We start from the raw sequence: 18,292 nt of genomic DNA, 5'->3' as shown, positions 1-18,292 counted from the left end.
CTCATTTCCCTCTTAAGTGGGTGATGATTTGGAGATGCCGGTGTTGGACTGGGGTGTACGAAGTTAAAAATCACACAACACCAGGTTATAGTCCAACAGGTTTAATTGGAAGCACATAGCTTTTGGAGCACCGCTCTTTCATCAGGTGATCCTGATGAAGGAGCGTCGCTCCGAAAGCTAGTGTACTTCCAATTAAACCTGTTGGACTATAACCTGGTGTTGTGTGATTTTTAAATTAAATGGGTGACCCCTTGTTTTTAAACTGTGTCCCCTACACAATCTTTATCCTACAACAGAAAGCATTCCTTCGGCATCCACCCTGTCAAGTATCGTCAGGCTCTTATATGTTTCATTAAGATTATTATTTTTCTGAACTCCAATGGTTACGTGTGCAGTTTGTCCAAGATAACACCCTCATCCCAGAAATCAGTCATGAACTGTCTCAGAACTGCCTCAAATGCAATTACATCCTTGAATGAGGAGACCAAAGCCATAGACAATATATGTGATATAATCAAATGAATGCCTTGTATAACTGTAGCAAAAATCCCTACATTTGTGTTCAATTTCCTTTTCAATAAACAACCATCTTCTATTTGGCTTCCTAATCACTTGCTGTACATGTATACTTACATATTGTAATCCATGTACTAGGAGACCATATTCTGCAGTACCTCTGAATTCTGCAGTCTCTCCCTCTCTTTAAATAATATACTGTTGTTCTATTCTTCCTGCCAAAGTGGACATATATCATCTTATGTTATACTTCATCTGCCAGATGTTTTGCCCACCTAACCTTTCAATAACTTTGTCTTATTTCATAACTTATTTTTGTAGCAATTTTTGCATAATCACCAAATTTAGATACCATGCTTTCAATCCCTTGATCCAAGATATTCCATCCTTTCATCCAAGTCATTTAAATAGATTATAGTAGTTGAGGCCCAAGCACTGATACTTGTGGCACTTCAGTTGTTGCACCTTGCCAACTCGAACATGGCACATTGAAACCTATTCTTTATTTCCTGTTAGCTAATAAGTCTTCTGATAATAATAGTTTAATCTCGACATCATGTGTTCATGTAGTTAGTAACTGTTGAGTGGCATCTTGCCAAATGCCTTCATAAAATCTAAGTGCACCGCATCCACAGTTTCCCCTTTATTCACACTGTTTGTTACTTCCTCAAATAAGTCTAATAAATTAGTCAAGCATGATTTCCCTTTCACCAAACCATGCTGACTTGATCTAATGGCAAGAAAATCTAATATGCCGCAATTACCTTCTTAAACTAAATGCGAACATTTTTTCTGTGACAAATGTTAAGCTAACTTGCCTATGGTTTCCTTCTTTCTATCTCCTCCTATTTTGAATAGAGGTATTGTATTTGCTATTTTTCAAAGTCTTGTGGCTTTTCCAGAGTCAAGGGAATTTTGGAAAATTAAACTAATGCAGCTGCTATCCCAGCAGTCACTCACTTTAGAATCCTAGAAAGAGGTTTTATGTACCCAAGTAATTTTCTCAGTATAGTTTCCCTATTATAGTAACTGTTTTAAGTTCATTTTTTTACTTCTCTGTTTACACATATTTCTGTAATGTTCGTATCCTCTACAGTGAAACCAAATATTTGTTCAATTCATCTGCCATCTCTTATTTTCTATTTTTACTTCCCCAGACACTCTGTAGGACCAACTTACACTTTTCCTTTTGAATACATATTGACACCCCCACCCCCTCTCATTTATCTCTCCACTGCCTCTGTTCCTGATGAAGGGCTTTTGCCCAAAATGTCGATTTTCCTGCTCCTCGGATGCTGCCTGATCTGCTGTGCTTTTCGAGCACCACTCTAATCTAGACTCTGGTTTCCAGCATCTGCCGTCTTTGTTTTTACCTAGTTGAAAGGTGAAATAGCCTGCTTCTGCTAATTTGCGTGTTCTGGAAGATACTTCTCATTTTGAGTCACAAATACAATTGCGGTCTCTCAAAAGTACGATTCTGTTCCTTGTGTCGAGAGGAGTTTCTCTTCTGTTGATGCACTTGCTTATTGCAGCATGTCATTGATCTTTTCAGGTATGAGGGGGTCCACTCCACTTGATGTTGCAGCTGCTTCATGCATTGACAATAATGAACTTGCCTTGGCTTTGCGGGAGCCTGATCTGGAAAAGGTAATAAAGCTGTAAAACTTCCATGCATTATCAGACAATTTTGTTAAATCCTGGACATGACAGGCAGATAGTATGAAAAAAAGTGCATTGTGTTCCACCTGGCATCGGAAAACAATTTATTACATTAGATAATTTATTCTGTTTTGTCTTGAGTATATAAAGCTGTTCAAAACAGCTGGGAAAATCATGTTTCCATAATTTCTCAATATCCTCAACATACCGTGAGAGTGCAGACTAAATAGCAAAAACTATGACACCGCCCCCCCCCCCCCCCCCCCCCCAAACAAAAATGTCATGGATTTTAGAATTATTTTTATAGATCGCATTGGGAATGTGATAAAGATTAGTGGGCAAGACATTTGTTCTAACATATTAAACAAAAAGGAAGTTACTTTTAAAATAATGTGTTTTGACTATTTACTTAATGTGAAACATTGAGCACAATAGACCAAGTATCCTCACTTACATTATTTTTTAAAAATTTACTCTTACATACCTTATGAGTAGTGCTGGCAAAGCTAACATTTATTGCCATCCTTAATTACCCTTGGGCTGCATGGGTTACTCGGTCATTTCGCAGGGCAGTTAAGAGTCAATCACATTGCAAGGGGACTGGAAGCATATGAAGGCCAGACAAGGCAAGGTTTTCTTTACCTGAGCAGCATACGTGAACTGGAGGGTTCTCACAGATAATCATTGTCATCATAATTTTTTTTGTAATATAATAATTTTTTGTAACATAACAATTTCATTGTCACGATTACTTAACCAATTTGCAATCTAAATTTGTTAGTTAAATTGAAATTCGGCCAACTATTGTGGTAGCATTTGAACCTGTGTCACCAGATATTCGCCTTGGCTTCTGGACGTATGGTCCAATGACATTGCAACTACACCATTGTCTCCCGCATAATTAAAGCTAGAGAGAATATTCATAATTTTATACTCAGCAATGATCAGAAAAATACATTGAATTTCCAAAATTATTCCTTACTCGTTGGGAGTGTAAAGATGCGAAATTTCATTCTATTATAAACAACTAAATGCTTGAGGTGCACTGAGGATCTGACAGGGAATTGAGTTTTTTCTATAGGAGTTGAATGCAGTAAAAATAATTAAATATATCTAAAGGAAGGGTTGAGTGCATGCAAACACATTGCTTAGGTTCGAGATACTCAGCATCTGTGGAAAGAGAAACAGAGTTAATGTTTTGGGACCAATTTAGGTCTGAAGAAAATACTGCCAGATCTGTTTAGTACTTCCAGACTTTTTTTTAAAATGCCTGAATTCCAGCATCATAGTACTGTGCTTCTATTTGTAGATGAATGTGTAAAAGTAACAAAATAAAAATGGAAAATGAGTCATAAACTGAAATGTTACACAATCAAGCGTTTGACAGTTCGTAATTTTTACATTGAAATTTGCATACTATGCAATATAAACAGCAAAGCTGATATATTGGCAATGTCACCATTAGGTAGCGCAATGATTCTGCATGTGCAGAAACACAGTGGTGCAGTGCTACATCATGGCAAAATGAAGGAACTGGATCTGCCTGCCATGAAGATAGTGCTGTCCATGAAATCACAGTGTAGGGCAACCAAGATCACTCAGTTATACCTGCACTTGTAGCAGACACATAAATTAAAATTCATGTGTTGCCCCATGAGGTCATAATGCAGTCTTTTCTCAAGTATGGTTTTCCATGTATTTTCTTAAACTCTTTAGAACCATGGCAATGATATCTTGGAGCATACACTCCCATTTTTAATGCGTGTAAGCTTTCAAAAGACAAAAGCTTTGATATATTGCTGCAACAACAGGCTAGAGTTGATTGCTGCAAATATGCAAGTTTGATGCTGCAAGTCACATATTTTCAATACTAAATGGAAATGTAATCATGCTGGGGCATTTGAACATCACTCTTTTCTGAACTGGTCCAATCACATGTGGGTACTGAGGTTATCTGGGTGCACTCAGACGCATACTGGTGACTGATATGCAGTCATAGCTAGCTGATATCATGAGGACCATCTGGATGTGTGTGTGTTCTGTGCTATCTTTGGCATCGCAAGCACAAACTCCACTTTAAATGGCATCCTGTTTTCTCTAGCATAGTAATTTTTAAAAGTCATTCTCTTGGCTTTTGTCATTTATTTCCAATTTTAGGTGGTGACATACCTGGCAGGATGTGGACTGCAAAGCTGCCCAATGCTTCTGGCAAAAGGATATCCAGATATTGGATGGAACCCTGTTGGAGGAGAGCGTTACCTGGACTTTTTGCGGTTTGCTGTATTCGTTAATGGTAATAGACCAATTTAGCAAACATCAGTAAAAGATCATTAAATGCCTATTTCAATGTATTTCTAGAGTCAGGCATTATATATAATACACTGAATTTCACAATGTTGGCACAAGCAAACATTGTATAGAAATATGGGTGTGATCAAGTTATTGAAGTTGTCAACCAAGAACGATTAAGTCATCAATTGGAGAACTGGGACTTTTCACCCTAGAGCAGAGGAGCCTAAAAGGAGATTTGATAGAAGTTTTTAAAATGATGAGGTGTTGGACAGAGTAGACAGGGAGAAGCTGTTCTTACTCATAAAAAGATTAAGACCAAGAGGGCTGAGTTTGAAAATGGTTTGCAAAAAAAAAAATGTGATGTGTGAGAAATCTTTCTCATGTAGCTAGTAGTTTTAGTTTGGAATGCACTGCTGAGCGATGTGATGAAGGAAAGTTCAATTGAGGCATTCAAGAAAGCATTAAATGTTTCTATTCAAATAATCAATGTGTAGAGATACAGGGAAAAGGTAGGATAGAATAGAAGGAATCCCTACAGTGGGTCAGTAGGCCCTTCGGCCCAACAAGTTCACATCGACCCTCCAAAGAGTAACCTACCCAGACCCATTCCCCTACATTTAACCCCTGACTAATGCACCTAACCTACACCTCCCTGAACACTGTAGACAATTTAGCATGGCCAATTCACCTAACCTGCACATCTTTGGATTGTGGGAGGAAACTGGAGCACCTGGAAAAACCCACACAGACACGGGGAGAATGTGCAAACTCCACACATAGTCACCCGAGGCTGGAATCAAAGCTGGGTCCCTTGTGCTGTGAGGCAGCAGTGTTAACCACTGAACCACCATACCACCCCAGAGATTGACACCAGGTCATAATGCTAACTCAGCAGGAATAGTTCTCCTATCAACGCTTTCTGAACACCTCATTATTGTGACATAGCTCTATCTGAACTGTATTAATTATAATCTATAGAAATACTATCTATCACAAAGGAAAAAAAACAGTAGAAAATGTGACTACAATTAATGAGAAATATTTCATGATTCAAAAAGAAATCTTTTGAGTAGTGAAGTGCAACTACTACTAGATATTTTTAAGGTAAAGTGATTGAAATGGTTGAATTAGATACTTCGTTCTTTAGTAGTAGCCACCCACCTGCCTGTACAATGTTTTCTGTATGATTGCAGGAGAAAGTGTAGAAGAAAACGCCAATGTTGTTGTGCGTTTATTGATCCGTCGTCCTGAATGCTTTGGACCAGCCCTCAGGGGTGAAGGTGGGAGTGGCTTGCTAGGAGCCATTGAGGATGCCATCAAGATTTCTGAGGATCCTGCCCGTGATGGACCAACAGTCAAGAAAGATCGTAGACGGGAATTGTAAGGAAATAAATTAAGTACAATCAATATGATATAAATGTTATTTCTGTGTCTTGCAAGACTCCAAAGTCCAAAAATATTTGTGGCCAAAAATTTGGAAGCCTAATTTCTGCATGAAATTAGAGCAGGAGTAGGGAATTTGTCCCCTCAAGCTTCTCTGACATGCATATTTGCGATGTAATGTGCAAGAAAGTTTTCTCACGTAGCTAGTAGTTTTATTCTAGAACGTAGTCCTCTCACTGGCAATTATCTGAGGCCAAACCAAACCCATTCACTACCTCAGTGTTGTCTTTGACCCTGTAATTTAGTGATAGAAGATTAAAACTGGGGAAAAGCTGTTCCCATGTGCTGATGTTATAGGAATTATGGGGAAACAGATTTATGATATTGGACAAGGATTTCAGGGGGATATGAGGGAGAACGTTTTAACACAGTAAGTGGTAATGACCTGGAAATCATTGCCAGTGAACATTGAGATGATAAATGATTTCAAAAATTAGAAGGGCAGTTGAGGAAACGTAATTAGATGGCTACAGGGATTGAGTAGAGGAACGGCATTGAATGGATCATTCCATGGATGGCCAGCATAAGGCTGTAGTAGGCTGAATGGGCTACTTCTGTGTCATAAAGGACTATGTCGTCTATCTGTGTTTTCCTATTTAGGTTAAAACAAAAACCGCCACTTCTGGTTGGTGTCGCAGACCAATTGCTTGTTAACACAATAGTGATTGCCTACATGGAACATATTGTGCAATTGAAAGGCAACCTGAAATTTGGGTTGTGTCCTCTGTTGCTCTTGCCCTCCCCACCTCTGGTCTGTTTCTTTCCTGAGAAATGCCTAACATTTGTTGCCCATTCTTAATTGCCTTTGACAGCAGTTCAAGGTCAACCACATTGCTTTGTTTGTAGTCACATGTATGTCAGATCAATAAAGGATGGCAGATTTCCTTCCATAGTGGGTTTTTTTTTGATGATAACCAATGGCAGTTTCATGATCACCATTACTGGCAGAAGTTTTCAATTCCAGATATTTAAATTCTATCCACTGCCTGGTGGAATTTGAACCCATACACCTAGAGCATTAGCTTGGGCTTCTGGATTACTCGTTCCCACCACTATCATCTTCCCTTCATGGCTTTGAGCACATGCAAGTGGGAACAGAATCTGGAAGTGTTTGGAGATATGTTCGTTGCAGTGTCATTCAGAGTGTAATTGACCTATTAGATATTAGTGCAGATTAAAATAATTTGCTAACATTGGTTTTACACTACTGTTCAAGTCTAATTTCACTTGCATTATATTCACTTTCAGCCAGATATTTGATGAGATTTGGTTTTTTAGAAAGAAGCTATTGTCATTTCACATCAAACACAATTTATCCTCAACTATCAGTCTGATTGTGAAACAAGGAAATGTTTGGAAGGATATGTGCCAGGTGCTGGCAGGTGGGACTAGATTGGGTTGGGATATCTGGTCGGCATGGACAAGTTGAACCAAAGAGTCTGTTTCCGTGCTGTACATCTCTCTGACTCTATGACTATAATCCAGCAAAAAGTGATGATAATGTTGACAATCCTATCGGAGTCAGGCAGAGCAAAATGGCTGTGATATCGACTTTGTAATAGAGTAAATCCTATAGGTGAGCAAAGAAAAACTTGTGTAACAAAATAATGTTATTGTTGACAATGAATTTTTAAAAATCTCTTGTAGGTTTAGTGAAGAAGTCCATGAAGAAAATCGTGTCCATCTGGGTAATGCCATCATGTCTTTCTACTCCGCACTGATTGATCTGTTGGGCCGATGTGCTCCAGAGATGCATGTAAGTGATCACCCAATGCAGATGAATGAACCAACTGCTGATTTTTAAGTTGGACCACACTTCTGAACATGTTGTGATCAGTATGTTCCAAATCTGTTTTTTATGAAAATTTTGAAAGCATCTGTCAAAGTTAAAAGTGACAGTTTACTTTGAAAGATATCTTATTATAACATGCAGGTAGCTGAGCAATATTGATGTGGTGGATGTGGCAAAGTTGTCTCCCCTTCTGGAGGGGATTAAGAGGCACAGTTTAAAAATAAGGAGTTCCACATTTAAGACCAAGTTGAGGAGAATGTTTGTTTTTTTTCTCTCAGCGGGTTGTTAGTGAAATTCTCTTCTCCAGGAGCATTGGAGGCTGGATCATTGTATATTCAAGGCTGAGTTAAATGAAAGCACTGTATGGACAGTCGACTAAATTATTGCTAATACTATGTAATTCATTATCTAGATCAACATTAATGTATCCCTGAATGCGTCTGTGCATCTGCGGAGTCCAAGTTTGGTGAAGCAAAGGCAGCCTCCCTGCGCCAGTACTGCATGGAAGATTGACTTTAAAAAGTTGAAGCAAGTCTATAGTCCTCTCATTACCCCCTCCCCCCACCCCCGCCAAATACCAACCTATACTTATAAACCCTCCATAACCCCTCATTCCCAATATACCACCCTTTTCCCATATCACCATCCTGCCATCACTTCTCAAACCCCTATACCAACTTGTGGCCTTGTACATGGTACTCTGGCCCTTTATAATCCCTGTGCCAACTTAATGCAAAATCTTGCTCCCACACTTTCCTCTCTTTCAGCACAGTGGTAGAACTGATGCGTTGAGTAGTTAATTTTGAGATTCTTGGCTTTTCAGGTTGTGGTGGACTTTTTTTATTTCCTTTCAGTTGTGGCCGGCTGACAGCACTCATGATGAGAGAAAGTACCTTTTCCTACATAAGTGCAGTGAAGGGGTGCTATCTTCAAGTTTTAACCCTCACAGGATACTAATGCACACCCTAACATGCAGAGGCCAGTGGTTGCAATTGATTTTTAATCCCTGGTTTTGTATGTACCTGGAAAGGTAAAATGTAAACATATCTTTTAATTCATATCCACAGAGTGCAATGTAATACGCTGAACATGTTTTGCTGCTGAGGGGAGGTAATCAGATTGCTTTTCAACTCTGCCCTTTGGAGTCTTGTTTTTTGAAGCAAGGTGTGACATTCCAGAGGTTTACACTGGCAGTCTTTTGGCATTGGGTGGGTTCCATTCTTGGAAGTTATGTTATCTTGCAGTCTTTGTTTGTTTAAAACAAGCTCATGTGTTAAAGCAAAAGTTCAATCTGACCACAAATATTTCAAAGTTGTCATGATACAAGATGATATCAAATATTGCTCATTAGATAACATTGAAAAGACGGGATTTTTCAAAGAATGAGTAAAATCAACATTTAGTTCAAATAATAGCTGATTTCATACATGCTGGCTTCTTGTGAAGCTTTTTTATACAGCAAACCAGTTCATACAACTTGGTGAAGGACAAAAGGACAACAAGTCCCGAAGAAGGGTTAATACCCGAAACATTGACTTCTCCACCTCCTGATGCTGTGTTCTTCCAGTCTCCTGTTTGTCCAGTTTGTACTACTGTTGTTTATCTTATTTTTGCAACAGCTGATCCAGGCTGGAAAAGGTGAAGCATTGCGAATTCGGGCAATCCTGCGATCCCTGGTTCCTATTGAAGATTTGGTTGGTGTTATCAGTTTGCCTCTACAGATACCTGCTTTTGGAAAAGGTAAAGTTACGTAGCCAACACTGGTGCTAATCGAAATGTTAGCTTTGATCTGGATTGCAAGCCCGAATCCTATTGTAGCAGAATGGGTGGTAGATATGTTTGGTACAATTGGCAAACTGCAATGCTCAAGGCAGATTTTTGACCTGATAATATTTTTGTTTTATTCTTTGGACAGCTGGGATATGACTAAACAAAAAATTTAAATAAAAGTGCATCTGATAAAGGAAGTAATGTACTGTAGCATCACTATCCTGTTAGTTGTGAAAGGAAGTAAATAATTAGCTGATGTCCACAAAGGACTTGAATGTTTTTGGGAAGAATCTTGTTAGGACATGAGTTTTATGACCATAATCGTGCAAGAAGTCCAGTGAGTGTGACTTTGTCATTGAGAGCCATTTGCTGTATCTTTTATGCGTTTGACAAGCAGAGAGGTGAGTTTCTTGCAGCGAATTGCCAATTAAAGGGATTGTTAAACACTTCATTAATGTTTAGCTTCCTATCTGAGCTAGTACACCAAACAAGTTAGATGTAAAGAATTTTCAATGTGGAGATTCAACTTAGTCCAAAAGACCTTGGTGTTCAATGCCAGGCACCAACATTTCCAAACATGCTTCATGGGTACCAACCAAATGCACCTCACATCCAGAGATATTGGTGTCTGGCACCTGCTATCCTGTAATAACCCTCATGCCACATCTCTACTTGACTTACAACAGTTTTTTACACTTCACTGCTGCAGTTTGGGCCACAACAGCAACTATCATTGTAATGGTGCAGCAAGGACACTGTGGTCTAAGGACATTCTCGCTGATCACCGGGCTGGACTGGGCTACACCCTGTTTGCTTGCTATCTTAGTACTCAATATTGCCTTTTTGCATTTTGTCCCCTCAGCTAGAGATATCATGCCCACGGTTGTGCTGTATATCTGTGCCAATTGGCGTAAGAAGCTGGTCATGGTTGTCAGGAGTCCTCAGTCAATTCAAAGGAGGTAACATTCAGTCCCAAATTCCCAGCACAGCAAATTAAGGGCAGCACACAATACAAATACAGAGTCTTTGATGTGAGTTAGCTATTTGGGGCACTCCGGAGTCAGGGTGCTCCCCACAGAGAGGGTGAGGAGCTGCATTTCAGGCAGTCTATCAGCATTGCTGACCTTTTCAGTTCTGTTCTGTGCTGCTTTCCTCCTGAACTGAGAGAGAGGAAGTTAGTAAGGAAGTGAATGAGAGGGAGGAAGTTAGTAAGGAAATGAATGAGAGGGAGAAAGTTAGTAAGGAAGTGAATGAGAGGGAGAGTTAGGAAGGAAGTGAATGAGAGGGAGGAAGTTAGGAAGTGAAAGTGAGTGGCATAGTCGGTACTTGTGGTGCAGGTGAGTAGATCTCCCAGGCGAGTGAGTAGACAGCACAGATGGCTTGCAGGATTAATTGTGTCAGGGGTTAGAGTCGGTGAAAGTAAGCAAAGGAAGGTGTTGCAGGTGAGAGTGACACTACACTGAGAAATTCCAGCAGAGATGAAGATGACTGACTTCCACCAACTGCACCCATTGTCTTTTGGAAAGGTACAACAATGATGAAACCATATAAACTGAAGAAATGAACCAACAGCCAACAGGTTATGCTGTAAACTGAAAGGTCTCTGAGCTCAAGGCAGTTAGTCATTCTTGAAAGGCATCTTGCCGCATGCTGCCTCTTCTACAAAGAAGCTTCCAGATGTTTTTTTGTGAATAGTCCAGTCATTACGCTGGTAGTTCAGTCACTCTCGATGGATAAAGTTGTGGATTCCAGATCGTTCTTGGAGAAATGGTCTACAAGGATAAGCCCAAAGTAATTCCTTTTGGTATGATACCATTCACTTCCCCGCCATCTCCACGTCCTTCGCACCATAGTGTTTATGCCTATCTTAAAAAACAAACTCTTTTACAAACTTGCATTCTTTTGATCAAACACAATAACACCAGTAGAGCTGAGTTGCTTATCCTAGAGACTGAAGCAATTTTACTTGATTCGAGTTTTTTTCAGAATGTAACACGATTTTTCTTTTGGTCTCCGTATACAAACTGAAATACTTTTTTTTTAAACTGTATTCATTTGTGGGATGTGGGTGACGCTGGCTGGCCAGCATCTATTGTTTGTCCCGAGTTGCCCTGACGAAATTATTATGAAAAAGATGTAATGCAAAATTACTTTTTATTGTCATACTGAAACTCTGTTCTTGATTATTCACTTCTTTGTATTGTTTGTGATTTTCAGATGGGAACCTTGTTGAACCTAAAATGTCAGCCAGCTTTGTTCCTGACCATAAGGCTCCCATGGTGCTGTTCCTGGATCGAGTCTATGGGATAGAAAATCAGGATTTTCTCCTTCATGTACTGGAGGTTGGCTTCTTACCTGATATGAGAGCTGCTGCATCCTTGGATACCGTAAGTAGTGTAATTTTAAATGCTTATTTTCAAGAAAATTCACTCAAAATTATCCTCAAGTCAAATTGCCGTTCCAAGTGAATGTTTATCATGCAACCACCACATTTAGTTGTGCAACTTATTTTCACGTTGGAACAAAAATTTATCAGCACTTTCACTGGTGCAAATTCACATGAAAAGTTTACTGCAGGTAAATAAGATGGTGGGTGGCTTGTTGGAAGTCACTATATGTGAAATCGAAGCAAAAATTGTGGTTGCTGAAATATAAGCAGCAAGTGCTAGAGAAACTCAAGATCTGACAGTGTCTGTGGAGAGAGAAATAGTTAAATTGGACTCAAAACATTAGTTCTGTTTGTCTCTCCAAAGATGCAGCCAGACCTGTTGCATTTCTGGAGCACTTGCTGTTTTTTATCATAATTGAATGGTACAGTTGTTCCTGAAAGTTCTTCATAGAATTATGTAACCAGTGGATTATTGAGGTCTGGAACTGTGATGATTTCTGGGTTAATCAGACTGAGCTTCCAGATGGTAGAATCTTTTGAAGCTTTGTCTTTGTGAATCTTGCCTTCCAATGTCCATGTGGCCTTCATTTAGTTGGGAAAGTAGAGTGCTCTTGGCCATAAATCTGCCACAATTCAGTACTCGTTCACAACAGCATCTGTAGTGCCTGGAACTGATGAGTATCTCCTCTAGATGGTTTCCAGAGATGTCCCGGTGTAAGATTTCATGCCTAGTTTCTCAGATAGGCAAAAAGAGCTTGAACTACTTTGAGCACCAACATATGATTTGACAGAGGCAAATAAAAGAATGAAAGAGATTGCAGACTTATTGATAGAGCATTTCAATTTGCTAGATCAGAAAGAAGTAGGAATTGTGCTTTTAAATTGCCCAGCAATTGGCTAGTTGGCTGTTCTTCTTTTCCAAGAGAACAGTGAACTTCCAGAATGTGTTCTGTGGGCGTACTGACTCACTGCAAGCCTTCAAAAGAGGACCTAACCAGTTCTTAGCTGGGGCAGAGTTCTAATCCAATAAAAGTTACTGCATAGACTCATGTGAAAGACAAGATTTTGAGAACAGCTTTTTCTGAAAAGCAATGGGTCAGCTTTTTGATACAAGTATTCCTTTTGTAGTAAAATAAAGCAAAGAGCTGAGATGCTGGAGGTCTGAAACAAAAATAGAAATTGCTTGCAATACTCAGCAGGTCAAGTAGCAGATGTGGGAAGAAAATAGAGTTAAGTTTCAATTCTGGCGATTCATCATCAGAAAATCCTTTTGAAGGGTTGAACTCCATTCCTGGTTTTCGAAACTGCTGATCTCCCGATATTGACACTGACATTGATCGATGGCCGTGATGGAATTCAGCAGCTACCAGCTGTCTCAAATTTATCTACCAATTTTTCTGATATTTAAATGATAAAACAACAATCCTAATAAAGATGCGCTAAACTGTGCCACCAACCTTGCTCCCAAAGCCAGCATTTGGTATAAGGAAAATGAAGGATTTACTGGCCAAAATTGAGGGATGGTTTATGCAAGCTATGTATAGGAAACTAAAGAATTTTGGCCAAAGGTTGGAAGTTGAATCCTACACAGGATCATCTATTACTCGAGTATATAAGTTAAGTAATTTGACAGTTAAAGCATCAAAGTTAGAACAGTAAGTGTCATCTCCTTGACTGAATTCAGCTGCTTCTGGAAGTAACAGGCATTTTCTGGGTTTTTTTGTTTCTCTTTACACCTAGACTTTTTTTTCTGCTGCTCATAGCCCTCCGAGGATAGTACATGCTGATGCTAAGTAGGAACTTCCAAGTATCATGAGGCTCGGAGAGACTTGGTTGACTAACTGGATCTTTCTTTTTCCATCTTTTTGGTCTGATTATATGTTTCAGTCAGATTTTGGTTGACATTTACATTTTGGGTTGTGAATCATGTTAATTGGTCAACCATTCACAATTGTCATGATCCCGCTGTACACAGTAAGGAGTCTGATTACTATGCAGTATATATGATGCGTTTCTCCAACTGTCTTCCCAGGTTGCTTTCAGTACCACTGAGATGGCACTCGCTTTGAACCGCTACCTTTGTACTGCGGTCCTTCCTCTGATAACTAAATGTGCGCCACTGTTTGCTGGAACGGAACATCGAGCCATTATGATTGATTCTATGCTGCACACCATTTACCGACTGTCCCGGGGCCGTTCCCTAACAAAGGCACAAAGAGATGTGATTGAAGCATGCCTCATGGCGTTGTGCAGGTAAGCGTGCCATTGTGAAATCTGTATAAAAACAATAAATGGGTAGAGTTTCAACTTTGGCCACAGTTGGGGATCCAGATGTAAATTGCACTCAAAACTGAATCATTCTTTTTCCCTCCAGTTTCTATTCAAACTCCTTTGCAGGTAGACAAATACAAAATCTACCGTGCGCCAGTGCCATGTCATTTAATTTAAACAATTTGCTTTATGTATAGGCAATGGCCTAGTAGTATTATTGCTAGACTATTCATCTTGAGACCTAGGTAATGGTCTGGGGACCTGGATTCAAGTCTCGCCACAGCAGATGGTTGATTGTCAGCAAAACTCATCTAGTTCACTAATGTCCTATAGGGAGGGAAATCTGCCGTCCTTACCTGGTCTGTATGACATGTGACTCCAGACCCACAGTAATATGGTTAGGGAATGACCATAAATGCTGGCCTAGACAGCAAAACTGACATCTCTCATATGATTTTTTAAAAGAATTCCTTAGATATTCCATGCATGCTCTGCATTCCACCTATTTACACTTAATCTGTACAGGAAAGTGCTTTACTGCTGATTCTACTGTTCTGAGTGGGAGAGAAATTTCTTCCCACCATCTTGGTGAATTACCACTGTATTTCCCGGCAGGACACCAGTGAATATATTCAGTGCTTTGGAGAACTGGTTTAACAAAATTGTGTGCTTCCTAGATTTGAAGGGGAACTTCTAAATTCTAGCAGCTAGCACAGATCACAATGACCAAGTGTTTGACTCTTCTGATTCATTTTTTTATAGAAATATCTATCCAGAATTTGGGTGGCACAATGGCTCAGTGCTTAGCACTGCTGCTCACAGGGACCTGGGTTCGATTTCCGCCTCAGGTGACTGTCTGTGTGGAGTTTGCACGTTCGCCCCATGTCTGCATGGGATTCCTCCCACAATTCAAAGATGTGCAGGTTAGGTGAATTAGCCATGCTAAATTGCCCATAGCGTTAGGTGCATTAGTCAGGGTAAACGCAGGGGAATGGGTCTGGATGGGTTACTCTTCGGAAGGTTGGTGTGGACTTGTTGGGCCGAAGGGCCTGTTTCCACACAGTAGGGAATCTAATCTAATCTAATCAGTTAAGTTTGACAGTTTTTTCCTGTTGTTACAGCTACCTCAGGCCATCAATGCTACAACACTTACTTCGTCGACTGGTGTTTGATGTACCAATATTAAATGAATATGCCAGGATGCCATTAAAGGTTAGTTTGTGCTTGTGTATTCTCTCTGTTTTTATTGAATATGCTTGTGGAGATGTGTTGACAAATTCATGACTTGATTTGTTAAAATATCATTTAAAATTTGGTTTAATAAAAATGACTTCCTTTGTTGAGTAATACTGATAAGTCCTTAAAAGTTCTGTCTATGCACAGATTTGCTTTGTTTGTTATTTATGTGCCAGGTAAGAGGGAATGCAGATTTTGTAGCAGATGTTTAGTATCTAATGATAATTTTATGGCTTTGTGCTCCTGGTAGGGAGCCTTATCTGCAAGGCGAACCTGTCGAAATTTCAGGCATTGTTGTGCTTGATTTACCAACCATTAGTTTCTGTAAAAGCATAAACAGCAAGGTTCCCTGCTTCAAAACACAAAGCCAGATAATTAATTATCTGTTATATGAAAACAGGTTCCTGCAATAATTTAGATTTTTATAAGCTGAGTAGCTATCACATGCATGGAAAATGACCCCACGCATGATGTGCAATTTTGTTTCCTCTCCAAAGACACTACAAATCTGTAGGGAAGCAGAATTGGAATGAGACATTGCTAACTACCAGTAAAATACTAACGTTTTAATTAATCTTCTTGTGGAAAAAAAAAAGTATTGTGAAATAGCTTTCTGATCTTTCTTGAACACTGGGTTCTCATAACTGTCGAGATTGGCTTATGGTCTCGAGCAGTGATTCTCAAATTGGAACCCATAAATCCCTGAAGGCCTGCAGACACCTTCCAAGGCATCTGCAATGTAGGGATGGCCTTACAGGTTAGCAACCATCCAGGTGCTGTAATCAAAAGTAAGTAAGTGAATAGCAGCTGGAGATGTACTCTGCCACTTAGGCTCCTGCCATTTCCTTCTCCTTTAGGGATCTCTTTTTGCTCCTGCTTCTGACATCAGGTTTCCACTCCACCACCTCCGGTGCTCTCTGCCACCCCTCCTCTCTGTGGGCTTCTGCTTTATCTGTGCTGTGCTGTCCCCATGCCCCTGTAATGTTTATTGTGCTTCACAGGCCACCTTCTAACCCTGCACTCTTAGCATTTTCTGCATCTGTTCTAGTTACTTGCTCCCCTTGTGTACATGCCAAGGATAGATTGACTATGCAGTGAGAAGGAGATACACCCTCCTTCGCGTCTCACTGTTACCTTTAAGAGCTTTATTAAACATACTTTACGTAAGATATTTATTACAGTGTATTAAAATTTTGCTGGCAGTCCATGATTGCTCGAGTGTAAAGAGATCCTTCAAATGAAAATTTAAACAGCTGTTGTATGTTCAACTGTAACTTATTACCACTACCTACAATTAATGGCAGTTGTCTCTTCATTTTGCTAAGTAAAGGCTATCTTGTGTTTATCCCACTCTAGTTGCTAACAAATCATTATGACAGATGTTGGAAATACTACTGTCTTCCATCCGGATGGGCAAATTATGGAGTGACATCTGAGGAAGAACTCCACCTAACTCGTAAACTCTTCTGGGGAATTTTTGAGTCAGTGTCACAGAAGGTATACTGGGAAGGGCTGATACATGGCAAAATCATAATATAAAAGGTTGAAATGTTCATAGATATTTATTTAAACCAAGGTAAAAATGTTTGTACATCAGAATAAAGTATGCAATGTGGAGCAAACTTATGTAGATGAGCAAAACGCTCTGCTCCTCAGGTTTCAATTTGAATGCCAAAACCTCAATCATTGTTTCAGTTGGAATCAGATCATTCAATAGGTTATGGATTGAAAAGAGCCAAATGGGGAGATGGCATAGTGGTAATACCAATGGACTAGCAAGCCAGAGGGCCAGAATATTATCCAGGAAACACAGATTCAAATTCCTCTGGTGGCTGGTGAAATTTAAATTCAATTAATAAAATCTGGAATTAAATTGAGATTCAATTATGTGACTTGCATAAGCAGCCATGGCTGAGGTGATAACAGCGTGGTCACCTCTGAGTCACATAGTTCCCAGTTCAAGGGATTGAGCATAAAATTCACGACTGACAATCCAGTGCTGTTTTGAGGGAGCATTGCTGTTAAACTGAGACCCTATCTATCTGCTTGAATGAATATACAAGATCCTACAGCACTAATTTGAAGGCAAGGAAGAATGTTATTCCCAACACCCTAGCCAATATTTATCCCTCAATCAATTTTCTTAAACAAAAGGCATGATCACAATGCTGTTTGTGGGAGTTTAATGAGGACAAATTAGCTACCATGATTCCTACCTAAAAATGATGAATAAATTTCAAAAAATGCTTCTTACAAAAAATTAGTTGTGAAGTGTTTTGAAGTGCTCAGTGATCTTGAAAAGAGTTATACGTAAGTGACAATAAAATCTAAATAAGTACATCTGTTTTTGTTTGTTTTTTGAGGAATTTATTGCATGAGTTAACAGCTGGTAGAAATAGAGATTTAATGAGATTGCATGTGTTTTGCAGAAATATGATACTGACTTATTCAAGGCCGTGATGCAGTGTCTGTGTGCAATAGCTGGTGCACTGCCACCAGATTATGTTGATGCCAGCTATTCCTCCAAAGTCGAGAAAAAAGCTTCAGTGGATGCAGAAGGCAACTTTGACCCAAAACCTGTCGACACAATGAAGTATGAATTATTTTAACTTTTTTCTCAGCTGACTTCGATCTCTGTGAACTGCTAGTTTTTCTGATGTCTTTGAGTTTAATCTGTGTTTCAAATCATATAAAAATAGCTGTCTATTTATTGTAAGTCCTGTGACACAGTGGAGAGCACTATCATCTCTGGGCCAGATGTTCCGGGTTCAAGTCCCACTTGTTGGACATACACCATTTGTTCATAGTATGGCTAAATGGGTGGTTCATTAGCCTGTAAATCCTTCCAACAGATCTAATGGCATATGGGAAAGTTTGTGATCTGCCATCCTATAAAACACAATAGAAAACTACTGCAGTACTTT

At 39.5% G+C, this 18,292-nt stretch overlaps 1 protein-coding gene across 12 annotated transcripts in view; it reads left to right on the top strand.

Moving 5' to 3' along the window:
- Positions 1–18,292, top strand: part of LOC140454477 (ryanodine receptor 1-like) — a 400,334-nt gene that overhangs the window by 208,123 nt on the left and 173,919 nt on the right. For all 12 annotated transcript variants that reach the window (XM_072549257.1, XM_072549253.1, XM_072549254.1 and 9 more), the window contains 10 exons: positions 2,069–2,163; positions 4,333–4,468; positions 5,661–5,847; positions 7,558–7,666; positions 9,322–9,442; positions 11,690–11,859; positions 13,894–14,114; positions 15,254–15,344; positions 16,725–16,865; positions 17,798–17,961. In XM_072549257.1, coding sequence (XP_072405358.1) covers positions 2,069–2,163; positions 4,333–4,468; positions 5,661–5,847; positions 7,558–7,666; positions 9,322–9,442; positions 11,690–11,859; positions 13,894–14,114; positions 15,254–15,344; positions 16,725–16,865; positions 17,798–17,961 — 1,435 coding nt within the window. The remainder of the gene's footprint in view (positions 1–2,068; positions 2,164–4,332; positions 4,469–5,660; positions 5,848–7,557; positions 7,667–9,321; positions 9,443–11,689; positions 11,860–13,893; positions 14,115–15,253; positions 15,345–16,724; positions 16,866–17,797; positions 17,962–18,292) is intronic.

This window comes from Chiloscyllium punctatum, chromosome 29 (assembly GCF_047496795.1).
Source record: "Chiloscyllium punctatum isolate Juve2018m chromosome 29, sChiPun1.3, whole genome shotgun sequence".
Classification (NCBI taxonomy): Eukaryota; Metazoa; Chordata; class Chondrichthyes; order Orectolobiformes; family Hemiscylliidae; genus Chiloscyllium; species Chiloscyllium punctatum.
The sequence above is the reverse complement of the archived record's forward strand: the minus strand, read 5'-3'. Positions and strand labels throughout refer to the sequence as shown.